Source organism: Eretmochelys imbricata, chromosome 3 (assembly GCF_965152235.1).
Source record: "Eretmochelys imbricata isolate rEreImb1 chromosome 3, rEreImb1.hap1, whole genome shotgun sequence".
In the NCBI taxonomy this organism is placed as follows: Eukaryota; Metazoa; Chordata; order Testudines; family Cheloniidae; genus Eretmochelys; species Eretmochelys imbricata.
The window spans coordinates 191,310,398-191,333,271 of record NC_135574.1 but is presented as its reverse complement, the minus strand read 5'-3'; the positions used below and the strand labels follow the sequence as shown (position 1 = coordinate 191,333,271).

The 22,874-nt window shown below is 42.9% G+C and overlaps 1 protein-coding gene across 4 annotated transcripts in view; it reads left to right on the top strand.

The window, feature by feature from the left end:
* The first annotated feature begins 1,892 nt into the window (after window positions 1-1,892).
* USP34 (ubiquitin specific peptidase 34) overlaps window positions 1,893-22,874 on the top strand; it is a 274,188-nt gene continuing 253,206 nt past the window's right edge. For all 4 annotated transcript variants that reach the window (XM_077813985.1, XM_077813986.1, XM_077813988.1 and 1 more), the window contains exon 1: window positions 1,893-2,170. In XM_077813985.1, coding sequence (XP_077670111.1) covers window positions 2,128-2,170 — 43 coding nt within the window. In that variant the 5' untranslated portion in view covers window positions 1,893-2,127. The remainder of the gene's footprint in view (window positions 2,171-22,874) is intronic.

Here is a 22,874-nt window from a genome sequence, read left to right as displayed (position 1 = left end):
AAGCTGCAGAGGACGCCACAGCTACCACCTCCTGATCGCTGGCCTCTGGGGTGGTGCTCTATTGCGACTCATAGCTACAATCCAGCGGCTTCCCTAAGAAGGTCCAGACTCCCCTTGAAGACCTTCCCTTCGATAACCACAAACTTTTCAGTGACAAGACTGATAAATCCCTTCACTCCCTAAAAGACTCCAGAGCCACCCTCTGATCCCTGGGCCTCTACACCCCTGCCCAACTTGTAGGCAAAACCAATCCTCCTCCTGCCCCACCCCCGAAAAACATACCAATCTTACCCCTAATGCTAACCTGAGCAACCTCACCGCCATCTGCCGCAGTCTACCATCTCTACCGCTTCTATGTTCACCCACCGTTCCTCTAGACAAAACTTTTGACTCCTTCACAGAGAACCGCATGTGATGGGTTCCCTGCAGGGTGCCACCTGGAACTGAGGTACCACTGAGCCCCCTGATCCAATAGCTTGGGCTCCCTCTCACACTACTTCTGTGACAAGCTGCAGAGCCTTCCAGTCTGCACTTTCACCAACATTCACACAAGTGGGGATACACCCACATGCAGTTACACGCAAGCTCTCTAATCACCAGCTTCCCAGCCTAGGACCCCCAAGCAGTACCGTCTGGCCCTTGTCAAATCTGGCCAGTATATGGGTTTAATATCCGGTCCACCTCTCCCTCAATATGAAGAGACAAATGCACACGTGTGGGGTAACCAAGCAGAGATTTTCTCCAAGCTCTCCAGTCATAGCTCACTGATTTAGGCATTTTGGAGAGTGCATGTGGAAAGCCACATGGCCCAGGGCCTCTGATTGCTTAGGGAAGTGAGAATGTCCATCAATGTCCTCAAACTCTACACCATTTGCCTGGCCCGCAACTCCTCTACTCCTGCTCTGTCCAACTGCTCTCCAACAACATGGCGATGGTCATATATGTCAACAAGCAGAGTGGGGCCCACAAAATCCCAACTTTTGCATTGCATCTATTCTTTGGCACATAGCCTGTGAATATCGGTTATGTAAATCTATGTAGAACAATACACTACTTCACCATGGGGTGCAACAACATGAATGAAAAAGCAGTTTTTAAAATGTAGAAAATACTGGGTTTTGGGAAAGAGCAGTCAACGGAGACCATGTGATACCTGCAATAGACGTACGTTTTGGTAAAGGTACATTCAGGCTATAGGTGCCCTCTTCAGGTACTGAAAACTGCAAGGTTTATCTGAAAAGTCATGTCTTAAATGAACGCGTGGGTTGAGAGACTTAGACTGAATATGTGATTAGGGCAAGTGACTGCACATGGGTAGCTGCAAAGGCAAGATGTCAGTACTAGATTCCCGTGTAAACTTTAGGTTTCTTTTTAAAAAAATTTTTTGAAGTGTTAAAGAAATAAAATATTGTTCCAAAGACTGACTTTTTTCTAAAAATGTTAGATTTCTCACTGATGACAGGAGTAAGAATCGTGAAATTAAATGGCTCCAGGCAGCCAGTGCGTTTGGCAGAGCAGCTCGCTCTTCAATGAAGCCATGGAGGGCACGCGGGTGGGGGAGAGGGAGTTGAGGGGAGCCCCCACGCGGGCACTGGCATTCGGGTGTGGGGGGGGTTGTGGGGAGCCCCCCCTGCCCTGGCACTCGGCTGGTAGTCGGGTGGGGGAGGGGCAGCCTGAGCCAGGAGCAGCTGCAGCCGACGCCATTTTACGCTTCCGGCCCCGACTTCCGCCCCCCCCCCCCCCGCTCCGTCCGGGGTGGGAGGGGTAGAGGGCCGGCCCCGGAGGGAGGGGCGAGGGCGGCGGGACTCGGCTGCCTCCGTCCCCTGCCTGGTCGGAAATAGCCGAGCTGAGCCCGAGCGCCCTGCCCCCCTCCTCCTTCCCCCACAGCAAAATGGCGGCGTGTGGAGTCCCTGGGAGCCAGTGAGTGACTCGGCTTCTCCTCCCCGCCGCCGCCGCCGCCGCCGCCACAGGCTCATTTGCATTGATCAGCCGCCCCCTCCCCCCGCCCGGATCCCAGGCCGGCCCCTCTCCCCCCGCCCGGCCCCCCATCAATCATCAATCAGCACCGAGTGGATCAATCAATGGTCGGGAGGAGGCGGCGGCGGCGGCTGCTGCTGTTAATGAACAATGTGTGAGAGCTGCGCCGAGCTGCTGGAGGTGTTAAATGAGAGTAAGTGCGGCCGCCCCCTCGCCCGGCCGGGACCCCCCGCCGGGGTATAACGGCCTTCCCGCCCGGCTGGGCCTCCTGGAGAGCGGGGGTGGGCTGAGGAGACCCCTCCGTACGGGGTAGGGACCATCCGTCTGGCTGGGCCCCGGGCGGGGTCACAACTCTCCCCGCCTGGGCCCCTCAGCGCAGCGAGGTCGCGCCTCCTTGTAACGCTCCCGGGCCTCCCCCAAGGGCCCCTCCCGGGGCCGCCTAGTCCGCTCCTTCCATCGCGGCCTGGGAAGCCGCAGCGAGGCCTAGCGCTGCCGGGCGAAGAGCTGGCTGCGAGCTGCTCCCGTGGCTGAGGAGCTGGAGGCCAGGCCTGGGCAGGGTCCCTGTGAGCAGGCAAGGCGGCTCTGGTTGGGCGGATGATCCGCCCCCCACCCTTAGAGTGAGGTCCTCGGCTGGGCAACAGTCTTGTGTCGCTATTTTCTGACGGGGCTGGCTGCGGGGGACCCGGCCCTGACACGCGTCTGTCCCTGCTTTGAAACGGTTTCTTGGGCCGGCGAGCTCCCTGGTGTTTCAGATCTTGAGACTTGGCTCTTGCCTCCTTCCAAAGTTTCCGCATCACAAGTGGGAGTTACCTTGGGGGGCCCCCCGCACTCTTGCGGCCCTGGGGGGTAGGCCCTTCACCCCACCCCAGCCCAATCCGGTACAAAGCATCTTTCACGTCCTGTGTAGCAGGCCTTGGGCATCTCTTGGAACCGGTTCTAGCTAAGCTGTCGGGGGCAGGCCCAGTATCTCTTCCGTGTTTTGTAATGTTGTGTACGTAGGCAGTGCTTAATAAATAAACCAACTTCATCAAATACCTTTGGTATGGAGATGCTGGGTCGTTTAATAAACGTATCTGTCTAAATCTGTGACTAGAAGCAAGTTTGAAAAGGTTTACATTTAATAAACGCCATTTAGATATTAATGTATACACAGTTTAGAGGCAGATCTTACTGTGATGGAGTGAAATATAGAGCATTTTACAAGTACTGCCTTAGGACTCATTTCCTTTTTAACTCCTGAGAAGCCTGATCATAGAGGTTGTTCATTTTTAAAATACATACATACATATCTGTCTCTGTTTACATGTGTTTTAGTGCCCCCTTTTTTCTTGCTGTAAACCCTTGCAACTTAGCTATGATCAACATCACTATTTTTGAGAAATATTTTAGTTATAAACCCAAGTGTCAGTAGGCCTGACGGCCTGGAGACATGAGTAAATCAGATTACAAGTTAACCTCAGGCAACTCTTGATTGTTAAAATCACTTTACTAGCTGGTTTGGTCAAGTTTGTAATTTTAACATCATGTTTTGAGCAGTGCATGTTTTGCATTGTTTACTTATGTTAATCATTATTATCCTGAGACACAAGGAGGGTGAGGTAATGTCTTTTATTAGACCAACTTCAGCTCTGTTTAAGCTTGAAAGCTTCTCTTACCAACAGAAGTTGGTCCAATAAAAGATATTACCTCACCCACCTTGTGTGTCTTTCTAATATCTGGGACCAACAGGGCTACAACAATTCTGCATACATATGCTATCCTATCATCCCTCCCCCAGTACAATATTTGGGGTGGAGAGTAGGGCAAAATTTGATAAAATGTAGATTGTGTGTTTGATCTGCCAGTTTATTTCAAACAGCTGATCTTTAACAGATTGACTGTAGGACTAGTTCAGTTATCAGTGGTGTATTAGTCTGATAACTTTATTGGAAGAGAGAATTCATTTGTTAGTGGCCTGATGGCTTCAATGTATAAGTTTAATAAAGATTGGTATGTTGAATGTTGATTTAACATTGAATGTTAATGTTTTAGGCTGGAATAAAACATACATTTCAATGTGTGAAGCCTAGTGTTACCTGATTTCTATAATTAATCTAGTTTGGAAACCATTTTTTAATTGGGGTTCAGATAATTTGATCATTAATTAAAGATAAGTGTTTGATGTATGCCTTTGCTTTTTAAGAGTGGCTTATCTGTAAATAGGGTAGTAGGTTCTCGATATATTAATGATGTGATTTTGCTATTCTTAAATTTGAAAAGGGAAGATGACTTTGGTAGTTAATTTCCTGGGGAAAATTATGCTTCACTGTTGTCTTACATTTAACCTCTATAAACTGTTCAAACAACATAAAAAGCCTGTCTTAAACGCACAGAAACAATGTCATTTGTAATAAGGCTGAATATAATTTTTTGTGTTTAGACGTTAAAATACTGGTGGTGCAATATATAAGCTACCTGGAAAACCTAAATGTAATAGAGTGAATTAAAGAGGGAGTCTTAGCTTTATTATTAATATCTTGATTTGTATAGCTTTACTTTAGAGCCCTTGCTTTATTTACATGAATTTTTAATTTACATGCACCAAAAAAATCATTGCACTCCTCATTTTGAAAAATCATCATAAGAGTGATGCCCAAAATGTGTGAGCCAGAGACTCCTAGCAATTTTCTTTCCTGTCTGCTGAGCATTTGGGGTTGCCGCTTAACTGTACTAAAACTACTGAATTAGTATCTTGACAGAGATCCAAGAATGTAAACTGAAGTTCAATGGCATCATCTTGCTTCACTGTTAGAGGGCAGTTATTATACATCATAACCTCCATGCAAAAATACTTCTGCCTTTTGTCTTTATTTACTTAAAAATTCATGATGTAATTATCTGGAATTGTTTGTATTACAGGAGATTCAACAGAGAAACAGACTGCTGAGCCTCGATGCTCTGTTGAGAGCACATAGGAATTCCCTTTTTTGTTCATAGAGCCGTGCCTGCTTTGGGAAGGACAGAAAGATGAATTTTACCAATTTAGGGTCTGATAGTGCAAATACTTATGCACAAGCTTATCTTTAAGCATATTAGTAGTCCTGTTTGACTTCAGTGTGATAAAGCATGTGCATAAGTGTTTGCAGGATTGGAGCCCCAGTCCAGCAATGACCTCTATATTGGTACAGGGATCTGTCTGCACAGAGAGCGCTCATTGCAGGATCTCAGGTCCTTAGGCTTGATTCTGTAACCTATAGCATTTGTCAATGGGTCTACACATGAGTAAATACTACTCAGTTTGAGTAAATGTAGCAATATGGGGCCCATAATTTAAAAGAAATTGTAGTTTTTCATGAACGGTACTGATCAGCGTAATTATTTTTTAAAATACAAAGCTTAAGTGCTACATTTAAGCATGTCAAACTTAGCTGTGTAATACCCTGTTTTGCTAGGCATTGTACAAACATTTTGAAATAAATGGTCCCTGCTTCAAAGAGCTTATGAGCCTAGAAACATGTGCATACTTGGTATACATTTACAGCATGTGGTGTGATAACACTTACAGCTGCTATGTTGTATACTGTGACTGTGTACCAACTCCCTGGAGAAAACAGAAAATGTTGTACGTGCATACTCCTAAGGATTCATGTGGGTACCAGACTAAAAATGGTAAATATTCCAAGAGTTAAGAATGGAATATATTTATAAGTCTTGCATCTTTAAAAAAACAAAACAAACTTATGAGTTGTGCATACAGAGTGTAGTGACTTTTTATAAACTCCAATGGCTGTCTTTCTTATTCGGCAAACATTACAAAGGCCTGTTCTTGGTTACTCTTGTCACTGGTCAGGGCTTGCTGCACCTTTGACTTCTTCTCACATCTGAGTGCACCCCTTCAGGTAACTGGCCTGTTGTCTTCATCTGGCCTCCTTCCCTGCAGTTGCTGCTTCTCTCTCTCTCTCCCCTGTTCTTTAGGGGTTATCTTTTGATTAGTTCCAAAATTATTTGTTTCCCCATTGTCTCTTGAATCTGCTTAAACCAATTTATGTGGCCAACCGGGGGTCAGGGATAGACTTCACAGCAGTTGCTATTAACTAATTGTCTCCCTTCCTGCATAGATAGTAACCCCTCCCCTGTCTTGTAATCATATTCCAAACAGCACAATAACTAGCAAACAGATGGGCATATCATAAAATATTTACAGGCAGCTTCATGTCCTTCAGAATTCTCAGATGGTCTGCAAAATTTGTTACAAAATAAATTTATGCATTTTTAAACTAGAAACCTATCAAACACTTGAAACCAACTTCAGGGGTTTTGCTAGTTTTTATAACGTAGGTACTGAAGACAGCTGGTTTGGCCTTCTATCAAATACTCTTGAAGGGATATAATACATATCTAGTAATGCATGAGGACTAGACCTTCCTGGAGGATGAGGCAATCCTAGTAACATTCTGTGTGCAGTGAAACCTCCTTTTACTGAACCTTTAACACAGTAAAACTGTACTTACCATTAAGAAGAACAAAAATCCCAAATTTTTCCAGTACACTTAATGTTTAATTTTCTGTTACGGGAAAAAAATATCACTAAGGCTATGTCTACACTGGCAATTGAGCAACAAAACTTGTCATTCAGAGGTGCTAAACCCGCCCTGCCCCACTGGAAAGACAAAAGTTTTGCTGCGGCAAGTGTCAGTGTGAACAGCGTGTTGTCAGCAGGAGCGCTCTTCTGTCAACAATGCGAACACTGTTCATTGTGGGTGGAGGAAATTTGTTGCTAGAAGTGCCGACAAACAGCGGCTACGCTGCCTGACTCGTAGTGACACGGCTGTGTTGCTAAAAGCTGTGTAGTGTGGACAAAGCCTGAAAAGGATTTCATGGTACTTAGTTGGTTTCTCTGGGTTGTATATCACTAACACCTAATTATTTTAATCTCAACCTGTTTTCTCACATTTAGTGTGGTAAATACTGTTCCAGTGACCTGTTTGTGGATATTGAACACATTTCCTTTCAAACCAATAATATGAAAAAATTAAAATACTGAAAATACTTGTTTTGCAACTGTTGTAGGCAGAATCCTGCTACACCTCTCCTAGTCATTCAGTGGTTATCATTAAATTTCATAGAATCATAGAATCATAGAATATCAGGGTTGGAAGGGACCCCTGAAGGTCATCTAGTCCAACCCCCTGCTCGAAGCAGGACCAATTCCCAGTTAAATCATCCCAGCCAGGGCTTTGTCAAGCCTGACCTTAAAAACTTCCAAGGAAGGAGATTCCACCACCTCCCTAGGCAACGCATTCCAGTGTATTTGGAAGTTAATTTGGAAGTTAATGATCTTACTTGTCTAGAGCCAGCCTTTGTAGTTTTGGAGAGGCCTGTAAAACATTTTGCTGTATCTATTGTGGCCAAATTAAATCGTTTCCTGTCCACCATTATCACGTCTCTATGTGCAGAACCTTCTAGAAGATTGTGGGGTGGATTTGTTGGGATAACTGACTCACTTTTATATAAAAAGTGTGTTAGTGCAACTGTGGGAGAAGTGGAGCCCTGCTGCTTGTTTCTTTTAAAAACTAGCAATCAATTTACATAGCCGTGAAAACATAAGGTAGGTATTCTTTGTAAGGGGACAGGCTAGCAATTTTTAAAAAATGAAAATAGGTTCTTTACATTAGTAGGTTTCAGAGCGGTAGCTGTGTTAGTCTGTATCAGCAAAAAGAATCATAGAATATCAGGGTTGGAAGGGACCTCAGGAGGTCATCTAGTCCAACCCCCTGCTCAAAAGCAGGACCAATCCCCAATTAAATCATCCCAGCCAGGGCTTTGTCAAGCCTGACCTTAAAAACTTCTAAGGAAGGAGATTCTACCACCTCCCTAGGTAACGCATTCCAGTGTTTCACCACCCTCCTAGTGAAAAAGTTTTTCCTAATATCCAACCTAAACCTCCCCCACTGCAACTTGAGACCATTACTCCTTGTCCTGTCCTCTTCTACCACTGAGAATAGTCTAGAACCATCCTCTCTGGAACCACCTCTCAGGTAGTTGAAAGCAGCTATCAAATCCCCCCTCATTCTTCTCTTCTGCAGACTAAACAATCCCAGTTCCCTCAGCCTCTCCTCATAAGTCATGTATTCCAGACCCCTAATAATTTTTGTTGCCCTTCGCTGGACTCTTTCCAATTTATCCACATCCTTCTTGTAGTGTGGGGCCCAAAACTGGACACAGTACTCCAGATGAGGCCTCACCAATGTCGAATAGAGGGGGACAATCACGTCCCTCGATCTGCTCGCTATGCCCCTACTTACACATCCCAAAATGCCATTGGCCTTCTTGGCAACAAGGGCACACTGCTGACTCATATCCAGCTTCTCGTCCACTGTCACCCCTAGGTCCTTTTCCGCAGAACTGCTGCCTAGCCATTCGGTCCCTAGTCTGTAGCTGTGCATTGGGTTCTTCCGTCCTAAGTGCAGGACCCTGCACTTATCCTTATTGAACCTCATCAGATTTCTTTTGGCCCAATCCTCCAATTTGTCTAGGTCCCTCTGTATCCTATCCCTGCCCTCCAGCGTATCTACCACTCCTCCCAGTTTAGTATCATCCGCAAATTTGCTGAGAGTGCAATCCACACCATCCTCCAGATCATTTATGAAGATAGAAGGATGAAGTGGGTTTTAGCCTACGAAAGCATATGCGCTAATAAATTTGTTAGTCTCTAAGGTGCCACAAGTACTCCTTGTTCTTTTTACATTAATAGATCCCTCTCCAGGGGTTGCTTGTGACTGTGAGCTTTGTAGAGCCTGGCTCTGAGTAGGTGACAATAACCAGGAAAGAAGAAGAAACATAAAAGTAAAATGGCAAGAGAGACCCCCTCCCCCTTAATAAAACTGACATAATAAACGAAAACAATAACTTTAAAAAGCAAAAACTAAGGTGAGAGTAAAAGATAATGTCTAAACTTTCACGTTAATGTTTGTAATTATAAAGCACTTTGAAGATGAAAAGCACTCTATAATTGGTAAGAATTCTAGCTTAAAGAGGTTTCCAAAATTAGAAAGCTGCCTTAGTTTTTTGTAAAAAGAAAAGGAGGACTTGTGGCACTTTAGAGACTAACAAATTTATTTGAGATAAGGTTTCGTGAGCATTTACTGAATGCATCCGATAAAGTGAGCTATAGCTCACGAAAGCTTATGCTCAAATAAATTTGTTAGTCTCTGAGGTGCCACAAGTCCTCCTTTTTGCAGATACAGACTAACACGGCTGCTACTCTGAAACCTGTCATTAATTTTTTGTGCATGCAACTTTCAGAATTTGCCATTATTTGGTCTTATCTAAAATAACACTGTTTTTTCTTTTGTCCTGAAATTTGTCTGATTTATACTACTGAAGATAGGTCTTTCCCATTACACAAACCAGTCTATTATTAATGCTGAAGATTAGTTACGTAAATCCAATTCTACTCAGTTTTATCGTGTTATGAACCAAATCAAGCAGTTACTACAACCTTTCTCTTGTATATAATGAGTATTATGATTTAATCTTGAGATACATTTCTTATAGTAGAAAATGGTATTGGGGAAATCACATTATAGCAGTGACTCTCAAACTTCTTCATGTTGTGGATCTTTTTAAGATAGAAGTATTTTGATGGGCCACCTTCTTTCCATATACCTGATTATGATTCTGCACAGTCTCTACAGTAACAGCCCTTCTTGGTTACATGAGTAAATTATTCAAATAGAATTAAGGAGACAAGATAAAATAGCTTTAATATTATTATGGATGTCCCTTTGTCACTTCTGCTAGTGTTGAACTTGAGACCAAATAATTTCCTGAATAGGAAAGTTCCCACTCAAGAAGTTTTCTTCCAACTTTTTGTGGGGTGTTTGATTTTCACTCTGTTTAACAAGAAGTGGGTTTGGTGTCTTTCAACTTGTGGATGTTCCAAGCAGATCCTGAGACATGTGCCAGGTGTGTTGTGCTTCCATAAAAGTTCCTGACCATGCAGCTCATTACAAGATTGATTCCTGTAAGACAGTGGTGGGCAACCTGCGGCCCGTCAGGGTAATCTGCTGGCCAGCCACCAGACAGTTTGTTTACATTTCCAGACAGTGGTTCACCATTCCCGGCAATGGGAGCTGTGGGAAGCAGTGGCCAGTTTGTTGTAAACAAACTGTCTGGCGGTCCGTCAGCGGATTACCCTGACAGGCTGCCTGCAGACCGCAGGTTGCCCACCACTGCTGTAAGAGTTCTGCTGCTTCAACATCTCCCTGATGTTATGAGTGGTTGTCTGTCTGATTTAGAGTAGGATGGGCAGGGTGGATTGATTTAATGCAAAGCGATTTAAGTCAGCAAGTAGGCAACCTTAAATTAATTGCTTTTAATTGTATTTTGCACTGGTACCTTTTAGTTATTTTCCTAAAGAGCGATTTATACATATTAGCTGATAGCCATTAAAACTTATTATTTACAACTACATTTAGCCTTCATGCAAATTTTGGTACTACTTTTTACTAACCAGGAGGCTACACTATATTTATATACATTTATTTAAGCATCTACTTAGCTTAACTTACATTATTCAGATTCTTAATTTTTCCATCTTTTATTATGTTAGAAGATGGTGAATGATGCAGCTCTTATTTACTAAGCAATGCTTAATTTTTTACTTGAGATTTGTGTCAGCCTCCTTGGATGAAAATTTGTATCAGCCATTTGGCATTTAAAACTAACAAAAGTAGTAGTATCTGCAGTTGATGAATTAAACTGATTGTTTCTAGTCACCATGCCCTTCAAAATTTTAGAAGTAGTAGAACTCATCTTCTCAGATCCAGTTTTCATTCATAGATTGGAAGAGGAAAACGAGCTCTTCTGCTTTTTCATCTCCCATTTGGGTTCTTTACTTTGAACTAAAGGAGGACTTGTGGCACCTTAGAGACTAACGTATTTATTTGAGCATAAGCTTTTGTGAGCTACAGCTCGCTTAGCTGTAGCTCACGAAAGCTTATGCTCAAATAAATTTCTAAGTCTCTAAGGTGCCACAAGTACTCCTTTTCTTTTTGCAATTACAGATTAACACGGCTGCTACTCTGAAACCTAGTTTGAACTAGTCATTGAATTGAACTAGCTGAATAAGCTGAAAACAAAATAGTCTCTCCGCACCTGCAGAGGAGGCTATTCCTGAAAAAGCTGGTTTAGAACTCCAACTCTGGTTCCAGGTGCCTAGCCAGGAATTTCCACCAGTTCAGTGGCCTGATTTTCTTTAAAATTTGGTAGCAAACATATACTGCTTAATATTTTTTTGTATTTAATGATTATAGTAAGTTATGCCTTAATATAGGTTGTCACTTTCAAATTTAATTTTTAATGTTTAGTTTTAAAATTTTAACCTGTAGAACATAATTCTAATTCTTAAGAACATAAGAATGGTCATGCTGGGTCACACCAATGGGTTGTCTAGCTCAGTATTCTGTCTCTGACGGTGGCTAGTGCCAGATACTTTAGAGTCAATGAACAGAACAGGGCAAGCATCGAGTGATCCAATCCCTATCGTCCAGTCCCAGCTTCTGGCAGTCAGAGGTTTAGGGACACCTTGGACCATGGGGTTGCGTCCTTGACCATCTTGGCTAATAGCTATTGATGGATCTATCCTCCAGGAACTTACCTAATTCTTTTTTCAATCCAGTTTTACTTTTGGTCTTCACAGCATCCCCGGGCATCAAATTCTACAGGTTGACTGTATGTGTGTGTGTGGGGGGGGAGGGTGAGAAGTATCTGCCTCTGTGATTCTCCTTTCTTGTTTTTTTAAGTCGCTACCCCTTTCTTTCCTATATTTTCTACCCTGTATATGTAGTTCCCGCTTTCTCTTTTTTATTTTTCCCTGATCTGTGGCCTACCTTGTTCATTGTTCTTCTCTTGTCTGTCCTCTCTTTCAGAGTTTTCTTTTATTTTTCTATGTGTATGTTTTTCCTTTGCCTCGCTTTCTCTCCTAATTTCTGTGCTCTCCCCATTCTTCATTCTATCCCCCGGCTTCCTGTTTTATTCCTGGCTATGTTCTACTTAAAATAATTCCGCCTAGAACTGCCCTCTTTCATGGTAGCTGCCATTTCCAGTTGTTCTTAGTAGGACAGAGGACACAGACTACTTGCTTAACTCTCCCTGAAAACATTGTGAGGCTGTGGCCGTTTTGAAAGAGGGCATTTTACCTGAGGGCAGCTATGATCTCAGTCCAGCTGAGAATCATTGGAGGTGGCACCAGTTTTGAAATTTTTCTGGAGGAGGAGATTTTTATATACCAGCCTCCGCTGATATCTAAACTTTCAGTTTCAAAAACTAATGGCAGAAAAATAAACAAAACTTAATCCTATATATGTATTTTGAAAGGCTACCTGTTGCACCAGATCTCCTCAGCAGATGGTAGGAGGGGGAAACAAGGTGTATATGTGGAAGGGCGAGTGGAACAGGAAGGGGGGGGGGAACTGGTGTGTTGCATGTGTGCAAGGGAGTGTGAGATACAAGGAGGAGGGAGAAGTTGGATGGTATGTGCTGTGAAATGTAGGGAGGTGCAAGAGTTGGGGGATTTTTGGAGGACAGGAGCTAAGGAGAAACTGGGATCTGCAGTGCAGCTGGTTTGCACTGTGGCAATGCAAAGTAGTTGTAAATGCCAGCGATCTGGCAAGTATGTTCTGCTGCTTTGTGCTGCTCCAGAGTGACATAAAACAGCTATACAGTATACTGGTGAATATTGCCATAAAAATTAATATAAAAAAATTAATACTTCATATAATCAGATCATTACATTGTATGGTAATATTTTCATTGGGCTTCTTGTTTGCTATTCGCGTATGACGTTTTTAATACAAAAAAAATTGTTAAGATAGAGTTAAGAGTTGAGAATATATATCAGAAATTTAGTAAAATATCTTACAGGGATGTAGCTGTTAGCTCTATCCCAAGTATTATGTATGCATGAAACGCAGAGTTAGGATTTAATTTAAAGGAAGTTCAAACATGAATTTCCGATGAAGTGGGCTCTAGCCCACAAAAGCTTATTTCCAAATAAATTTGTGAGTCTCTGAGGTGTCACAAGGACTCCTCGTTGTTTTTGCTGTTACAGACTAACACGGCTACCACTCTGAAACCTGTCAAACATGTTATGTTACTGAAATATATAGTTAAGGCACCCAAACAACCCCAATGCTACCATATGTGGAAATGGCAGAGGTGCTTAATGACTTCTTTGTTTCGGTTTTCATCAAGAAGGTTGGTGGCGATTGGACGTCTAACATAGTGAATGCTAGTGAAAATGAGGTAGGATCAGAGTCTAAAATAGGGAAAGAACAGTCAAAAATTACTTAGACAAGTTAGATGTCTTCAAATCACCTGAACCTGATGAAATGCATCCTAGAATACTCGAGGAGCTGACTGAGGAGATATCTGAGCCATTAGCAATTATCTTTGAAAAGTCATGGAAGATGGGAGACATTTCAGAATACTGGAAAAGGGGAAATATAGTGCCCTTCTATAAAAAGGGAAATAAGGACACCTGGACAACAGACCAGTCAGCTTAACTTCTGTAACCGGAAAGATAATGGAGCAAATAAATAAACAATCAATTTGCAAACACCTAGAAGATAATAAGGTGATAAATAACAGTCACCATGGATTTTCAAGAACAAATCGTGTCAAACCAACCTGATAGCTTTCTTTGACAGGGTAACAAGCCTTGTGGATGCGGGGAAGCAGATGATGTGGTATATCTTGACTTTAGTAAGGCTTTTGTTATGGTCTCGCATGACCTTCTCATAAACAAACTAGGGAAGTACAACTTAAATGGAGCTACTATAAGGTGGGTGCATAACTGGTTGGAAACTCGTTCCCAGAAAGTAGTTATCAGTGGTTCACAATCATGCTGGAAGGGCATAACGAGTGGGGTCCTCCAGGGATCGGTTCTGGGTCCAGTTCTGTTCAATATCTTCATCAATGATTTAGATAATGGCATAGAGACTACACTTATAAAGTTTGCGGATGATACCAAGCTGGGAGGGGTTGCAAGTGCTTGGGAGGATAGGATTAAAATTCAGAATGATCTGGACAAACTGGAGAAATGGTCTGAAGTAAATAGGATGAAAGTCAATAAGGACAAATGCAAAGCACTCCATTTAGGAAGGAACAATCAGTTGCACACATACAAAATGGGAAATGACTGCCTAGGAGTACTGCAGAAAGGGATCTGGGCGTTGTAGTGGATCACAAGCTAAATATGAGTTAACAGTGTAATGCTGTTGCAAAAAAAGCAAACATCATTCTAGGATGTATTAGCAGGAGAATTGTAAGGAAGACATGAGAAGTAATTCTTCCGCTCTACTCCGCGCTGATTAGGCCTCAACTGGAGTATTGTGTCCAGTTCTGGGTGCCACATTTTAGGAAAGATGTGGACAAACTGGAGGAAGTCCAGAGAAGAGTAACAAAAATGATTAAAGGTCTAGAAAACATGACGTATGAGGGAAGATTGAAAAAATTGGGTTTATTAGTCTGGAGAAGAGAAGACTGAGGGGATGTGATAACAGTTTTCAAGTACATAAAAGGTTGTTACAAGGAGGAGGGAGAAAAATTGTTCTTAACCTCTGAGGATAGGACAAGAACCAGTGGGCTTAAATTTCAGCAAGGGCAGTTTAGGTTGGACATTAGGAAAAACCTCCTGTCAAAGTGGTTAAGCACTGGAATAAATTGCCTAGGGAGGTTGTGGAATCTCCATCATTGGGGACTTTTAAGAGCAGATTGGACAAACAACTGTCAGGGATGGTCTAGATAATACTTAGTCCTGCCTTGAGTGCAGGGGACTGGACTAGATGACCTCTCAAGGTCCCTTCCAGTTCTGTGATTCTTTTTAGTGCTGTGATGGGGGTTGAGGGCTGGTAATCTATGTCTTTAAAAATCAGCTTAATCTCATTTGGGACCACAAATACTGAAATGCATTAATCATATGGCTGTTGCATTGTGTCACTACAGGGAAGAATTATAGTTGTTCGGGTGTATTCACTGTACATTTCCATACTTCAACATGCGTCTATAACATTTGAGTTTGAAATAGAGAATATATTTTCCCTATGGTTTTTATATATATTGGACAGTACTTTGTGTATAATCTGTTTCCCATGTCATTTGCATGGATCGTTCACACAGCAATATGGAAGAGTGAGACTTTTTAAGTAGGTAGGAAAATCTGAGTGTAAAATCACAAAAGTTTGCAGGAGGATTTGGGGGCACGTATAATACCTGAAACTACTTACATTGACAACATAAAGTTGACAGTGTCCTTTTAGAATTCAATACTTCTGCTCCTGTGAGGGCTGAGATAGCTGCCAATGCCCAAGTCTTAAACATTTAAGAATTCCTCTAACAAAAAACGGGAAGAGAACCTTAATACGTCTCATATTTTTAAAGGGACGGGAAAAAAGCAGAGTTTAGTTTTCAACTTTTCAGGCCTTTCTTATATACCAGAGAAAGATCTTTGCCAACACAGTGCCTACATTTGTGTTTGTTTACCATCAATAACAAACGAGAGAAAACAAATTAAAATAAATAGTTTTCAATTTATGTGTATACGTACAAAACATGTGCTGCCTGGAGGCCTGTCCAGTTCACTGCTTGAACAAGACTGTAATTCTGTATGCACAACACAATTATATGTATGCTCTGAGGCCGATGTTGTTGCCTTTATGCTTTTTAACATAGCTCACAATTTTCAGTTCTCTCTATTCAGTCTGTATATAAAAAGGAAGGCATAATTTTTTTTTACAGTTTTCTATCTTGTAGGTAGGTAGGTTCTGTCCCTGCATAAATATTAATCTATCGGTATAACTTAATCACTAGCTTCCATATATTCAAAATTGCTGTCATCGCAATTTAACATCTTTAAAATGGTAATGTCTCTTTAATATCTACATTTGTGTTTTGTTTATTTGACTGTTTTGTGATTGTTTACGTTCTTCTAGGTTTATAATAATTTTTTTAAATGAATGTTTTTAACTACAATTTGATTTTGCACTTGTGTAGTGAGTAGAGTGACCAGGTCTCCGGTTTTTGTCCGAAACACCTGGTCTAAAAGGGACCCTAGCGGCACCACCAGTTGGGCCGTTAAAAGTTTACCTGTCCTGGGGCACCCTGCTGTGCCCTGGAAGCGGACAGCAGGTCCAGCTCTTAGTGGGGGGAGCCACGGGGCTCTGCATGCTGCCCCTGCCTGAAGCACTGGCTTTTTTCCCAGCCAGTGGGAACTGGGGGGGCTTGCGGGTGAGAGCAGTGCGTGCCGTGGAGTCTCCTGCCCCCTCCCCTCTGCCTAGGAGCCAGACCTACTGGCTGCTTCCGGGGTGCAGCACGGAGCCAGGACAGGTAGCACCGCGGTGCTGCAGACTGGGAGCTGCCCAAGGTAAGCCGGTGCTCCAATCCTCCAGCCCTGAGCCCCCCCAAACCCGGAGCCCTCTCCTGCAGCCCAAACCCCTCATCCCTGGCCCCACCCCAAAGCCCCCAGCCCAGAGCCTGTACCCCCTTCTGCATCCCAACCTCCAGCCCCAGCCCTGAGTCCCCCCAAGCCTGGAGCCCCCTTCTGTACTCGAAACCCCTCATCCCCGGGCCCAGCCCAGAGCCCTCACTCCCTCCTGCACCTCAACCCTCTGCCCCAGCGCAGAGCCCACTCCCACACCCTAAAACCCACATCCCCAGCCCCACCCCAGAGCCCTCACCTCCTCCTGCACCCCTGCCTCAACCCGCAGCCCTCTCCTGCAGTCCGAATCCCTCGGCCCCAGCCTGGAGCTCCCTCCTGCACCCCAGAGTCAGCAGCCCCAGCCCAGAGCCCTCACCCCTCCCACACACCAACCCCCTGCCTCAGCCTGCAGCCCCCTCCCGCATTCTGAATCCCTTGGCCCCACCCCCCATCCTGGAGCCCCGTCCTGCACCCCAAACACCTCATCCCGCACCCCCAGTGGGAACCCTCACCCCCTCCTACACCCAAACTCCCTGCCCCAGCCTGGAGCCGTCTCCCGCACCCTGAACCCCTAATTTCTGGCCCCACTCCAGAGCCTGCACCCCCATTTAGAGCCCTCACCCCCCCCCCCGCACTCCTGCTCCAGCCCAGTGAAAGTGAGGGGAGGGTAGAGTGAGCCACTGAGGGAGGGAGACTGTAGTGAGTGGGGGTGGGGCCTCAGGGAAGGGGGGGCTCGGAGAAGGGGCAGGGCTAGGGTTTTCAGTTTTGTGCCAATAGAAAGTTGGCAACCCTAGCGGTGAGTGACCTTTAGATATAAGATACCCTGCATGATGGTTGTCCTTGAGGTCTAATTACAATCTGTTCTCTTAGCCCTGAAATTCTTGCTAAAAATGTATTTATAATCTGAGCTTCATTTGTTTACACTTGGAATTATACATTCTCCTTTTCTAGTTGATTTAAATTTCTCATCTTTTGCAGTCTCTTAGTACCCTGCAGGTTTTTAAATGTCCTTTTCTTGACATGGAAACTCATGGTTTTTTTAGTACTATAGTGTATATCAGCTATTCATGTTATTATGGAGAGGTCTGATTGTGGTGCCATAGTTAAGATTGCATTTAATTTTTCACATGTAACAGGGTAAAAATGGTGTCTTAAATGTAAAAGGCATTTCCTTTGAGTCTTATGTTTGGGCCCCTCTAGCTAACAATGGCATATTATTAACCTATTAAACTTTTTAGAAAGTTGAAACACATTTGAATATTCTGGGAATAGGCACACTTGAAGAAAGTAAACTGATATCAAGCAGTTATTAACAATAATTGTTTAAAGAAAAGGAGTACTTGTGGCACCTTAGAGACTAACCAATTTATTTGAGCACAAGCTTTCGTGAGCTACAGCTCACTTCATCTTTATGCATCCGATGAAGTGAGCTGTAGCTCACGAAAGCTTATGCTCAGATAAATTGGTTAGTCTCTAAGGTGCCACAGGTACTCCTTTTCTTTTTGCGAATACAGACTAACACGGCTGCTACTCTGAAACCAATAATTGTTTAACTTACTTTTAACTTTGGGGCCCATTCAGCAGCTCAAGTTATTCTTAAGTAGTGTCACAGTGACGACAGAGGTGGCTTAACCAGTCATCATCTTTCCTCTCTATTTAATTTGCATGTTATAGTTCTGTTTGAAATGAGTTGATGGTGTGAGGGAGCACTGTACAGCTTAGAGTCCTCATTCATCTGTCCATTATGGAAACAGAACACTGCATTGCCTCCCAGGCTTTGGGTCTGAAACACCAGCCCTCACTCTCCTCTTTGTTACAGCTTTGTATCAATGGGATTCTTGTATAGGTTGCAAAGTTCAGATGCTGCTGTACTTGTCTGCTGGTAGTCTTTAGCCCCACACATGTAGGTGGTAGTGTCAGGCCTGTCATGGGCGGGAGTGGGGAAGTGCCATCTCCACAGTACCCTCCCTGCCTGTGTTCAGCATTTTGTTTACTTGTGTTTCACTTTATGCTACTCCTGGGGCATCTTCCAAGAAGGCTATAGGCATGTTGGCGTATCAGGGCTGTCAGCTATGTCTTCACAGAGTTGAAACAACCATGGGATAGCTAGACAGGCATGCTGAAGAATTTCAAAAGCCATAATTTATATTCACCTGTTTGAAACGTGGGATGCAGATCCTGGGCTAAGATTAATAGACCATTGACTGGAACCGCCAGAGTGACTGTCATAATGCAGAAATTGGCTTAGCCCAGTCTCGATAGTCTGACTGTGAGGCAGCAATACAGACAGTGGGGGTGAAGTGCACAATTAGAAGATTGGAAGGTGTACTACAACACCTTGCTACCCTGGATGATGCAGCAGTTAGATGGCTGAACAGTCTAGATACTGACTTGTGATGCATATGAAAGAAGAACTACCCTCCCATTGCTCCCTCTGTGTGCTGGCTGAGCTATAAATAGCTCAGGACAGCTATTTGTGTCTCAGCACTCCTACTCCAGTGCTTCAAGCCCCTACCTGGCCCCCTGCAGCCTTCAATCCTGACACCTCCCCCTTCCTTCCCTCAGCAGCATGCAGCACCTTCCCCAGTAACCTTTAGCACCTGCCCTTTTCACTCCATGATCTCCCAGCAACACCTCCTCCAGGAATCCCCCTGTTCCACATCCAACTCTCCTTGTGTGGCCTCCCGCAGTTTCTTTCTCTCCCAAATGGTCCCAGACTAGGAATGTAAGGGCACCTCTCTGTCCTGGTTCCCTAATTAACACCTTCACCCTTCTTTCAGAGCTCCTTTATCGTCACTCTCTCCTTCCCCCACTGAATTTGCCTTCAGTGTGCTCAGTTCCTTCCTGTCTCTCTCTCTCTCCTTTCCCCATTCATTGTCTGTTCCCATTCTCAACCTTCCGAGGCAACAGCACTTTCAAAAAGATCTTATGGAATGAAAATAAAAATGAAAAATCATACACAAAAACACTACATTGTCACTGTATACTAAAAGACCACACATTGTATCCTTAAGTACCTTTTTGGGGGGGTAATTTGGAGAAAGAGGTGCTGGAAGTTAGATATTCTCATGAATTTCTAGCACTATCCTCTGAAGCAGCTGTTACTGGCCATCACTAGAAACTGGATTCTGGACTTGATGGACTGATGGTCTGAGCTGGGATGGCATTTCCTATGTTTAGTTTGTCCATAACAGGTGATTAAATCTCTTTCATCTCTTAGGATGGTGATTCCAGATATTACAAACACTTATTCATCCATGAAAAGAAAAGGAGGACTTGTGGCACCTTAGAGACTAACCAATTTATTTGAGCATGAGCTTTCGTGAGCTACAGCTCACTTCATCGGATGCATACCGTGGAAACTGCAGCAGACTTTATATATACACAGAGAATATGAAACAATACCTCCTCCCACCCCACTGTCCTGCTGATAATAGCTTATCTACAGTGAGCATCAGGTTAGGCCATTTCCAGCACAAATCCAGGTTTTCTCACCCTCCACCCCCCCACACAAATTCACTCTCCTGCTGGTGATAGCCCATCCAAAGTGTCAACTCTTTACACAATGTGCATGATAATCAATTTGGGCCATTTCCTGCACAAATCCAGGTTCTCTCACTCCCTCACCCCCCTCCAAAAACCCACCCCCGTACACACACAAACTCACTCTCCTGCTGGTAATAGCTCATCCAAACTGACCACTCTCCAAGTTTAAATCCAAGTTAAACCAGAACATCTGGGGGGGGGGGGTAGGAAAAAACAAGAGGAAATAGGCTACCTTGCATCAGCCACACTATCAGAGGCTCGTTCACCTGCACATCCACCAATGTGATATATGCCATCATGTGCCAGCAATGCCCCTCTGCCATGTACATTGGTCAAACTGGACAGTCTCTACGTAAAAGAATAAATGGACACAAACCAGATGTCAAGAATTATAACATTCATAAACCAGTCGGAGAACACTTCAATCTCTCTGGTCACGCAATCACAGACATGAAGGTCGCTATCTTAAAACAAAAAAACTTCAAATCCAGACTCAAGCGAGAAACTGCTGAATTGGAATTCATTTGCAAATTGGATACTATTAATTTAGGCTTAAATAGAGACTGGGAGTGGCTAAGTCATAATGCAAGGTAGCCTATTTCCTCTTGTTTTTTCCTACCCCCCCCCGATGTTCTGGTTTAACTTGGATTTAAACTTGGAGAGTGGTCAGTTTGGATGAGCTATTACCAGCAGGAGAGTGAGTTTGTGTGTGTATGGGGGTGGGTTTTTGGAGGGGGGTGAGGGAGTGAGAGAACCTGGATTTGTGCAGGAAATGGCCCAAATTGATTATCATGCACATTGTGTAAAGAGTTGACACTTTGGATGGGCTATAACCAGCAGGAGAGTGAATTTGTGTGGGGGGGGTGGAGGGTGAGAAAACCTGGATTTGTGCTGGAAATGGCCTAACCTGATGCTCACTTTAGATAAGCTATTACCAGCAGGACAGTGGGGTGGGAGGAGGTATTGTTTCATATTCTCTGTGTATATATAAAGTCTGCTGCAGTTTCCATGGTATGCATCCGATGAAGTGAGCTGTAGCTCACGAAAGCTCATGCTCAAATAAATTGGTTAGTCTCTAAGGTGCCACAAGTCCTCCTTTTCTTTCTGCGAATACAGACTAACACGGCTGTTACTCTGAAAACTATTCATCCATGCACATTCAAAATTGGTATAATTTTATGGAACATCTTGCCAAACTTCTGTAGTACAGTTTTAATTAGAGGAGAGAAAAGGAAGGATTCTTAGTGTACACAAGTGTATAAATCTACATAAAGTTCAATACTACGTCCTTAACTCTGAACTTCTTACACAGTAAGTTGCAATATTTTTTATAGATGCTGACCAAAATAAACTTGTCTAGGCTGAAATAAAAGTCTAGATGTTAATAATTTAATAGTACACCTCTCAAAACAAACTATTGCATGTGTAAAAAGAAAAGGAGTACTTGTGGCACCTTAGAGACTAACCAATTTATTTGAGCATGAGCTTTTGTGAGCTACAGCTCACTTCATCGGATGCATACCGTGGAAACTTTGGTATACCAGTGTATGTTTGCAGTGCAGACCTGGCCTAAGATATCTTTAAATATGGTAGCATTTTGCTCGTACATGGAATGTGGTAAGTGTACTGTAGTCAAGACTCTGTGTATTACGTGGCAAGCTTGACTTAACGTCTGTGGCAAGGTTCTTGGATTCTGCAGTGCTCTGGTGTGGTCTTAAAGAAACCAAGTATCATGGGAGTTTGTGTTGTAAAACGCAAACGCAGATGGATCTCTGATGTAGCAGTGTGCAAAACTAAAACATAACAAAAACTTTACTAATAGTAATAAACCAGTATTCTTTGAGAATCATGTTGTTATATGTTTCTGGTTATGTTTAGGAAGGTGATAAGTGGACAGAATTAGGGGACTTTTCCCTAATTTCCTGGTTTATTTTTAAACAGTGAACTTGAAATTGAGTCAGGTTTTTTTTGCTTTACAATCACTTTTATTTTGTAAAGAATTTCGTTCCAAAGTGGCTATGTCTAAAACCCACACAAATCAGTGGGAAAACAAGGAAACTGACTTTGTGTTGTGTTGTCAAATATATAAATAAAACTGAAAAAAAACCCTATTTTTTCCCTTTTTCATTTATTGTAATCTTAGGTGTTGCTCATACGAGATATAAAAAAAGTGAGACAAGTGTGATTTTTTTAAGTTGATGGTGTCTCTTCTGATACATCACATTTATAGGCACTGTAATTTCTGTGTGTGTAGTGTATTTATTTTAAAGGAAACTTCTGTATTCTCTTAATGATTGTTCTCTGAATCGATATGTTTCTTAACCTTACTTTCAAGTTAAAAGGTTTTTACACTGGAATTTTTAATTTTTAGAATTGTGTAGTGGCAGTAGTCTATACTGGGGCTTGCAAAACTGTGAAGGAATTCAAGATGAGATTGGAAGCCAGAAAAAATGAGATTGGAGCCAGAAAAAACCCTTAGCCCCCACACCCAGGGGGGAAGACCCCTCAGATCAGTGAGTTTTATTAGGTTTTTCTTAGGACTGTCAATTAATTGCAGTTAACTCAAGTGATTAATGCAAAACAAATTCACGAGATTAAAAAATTAGTTACGATTAATCACAGTATTAATAGCACTGTTTAATAATATAATACCAATTTAAATTTATTATATATTTGGATGTTTTTCTACTTTTTTCAAATATATTAATTTCAATTACAACATACAATACAAAGTGTACAGTGCTCACTTTGTTATTTATGATTACAAATATTTGCACTGTGAAAAAGATAAATGAAATAGTGTTTTTCAGTTCACCTCATATAAGTACTGGAGTGCAATCTCTATTATGAAAGTGCAATTTACAAAGGTAAACTTTTTTTTACACATAATTGC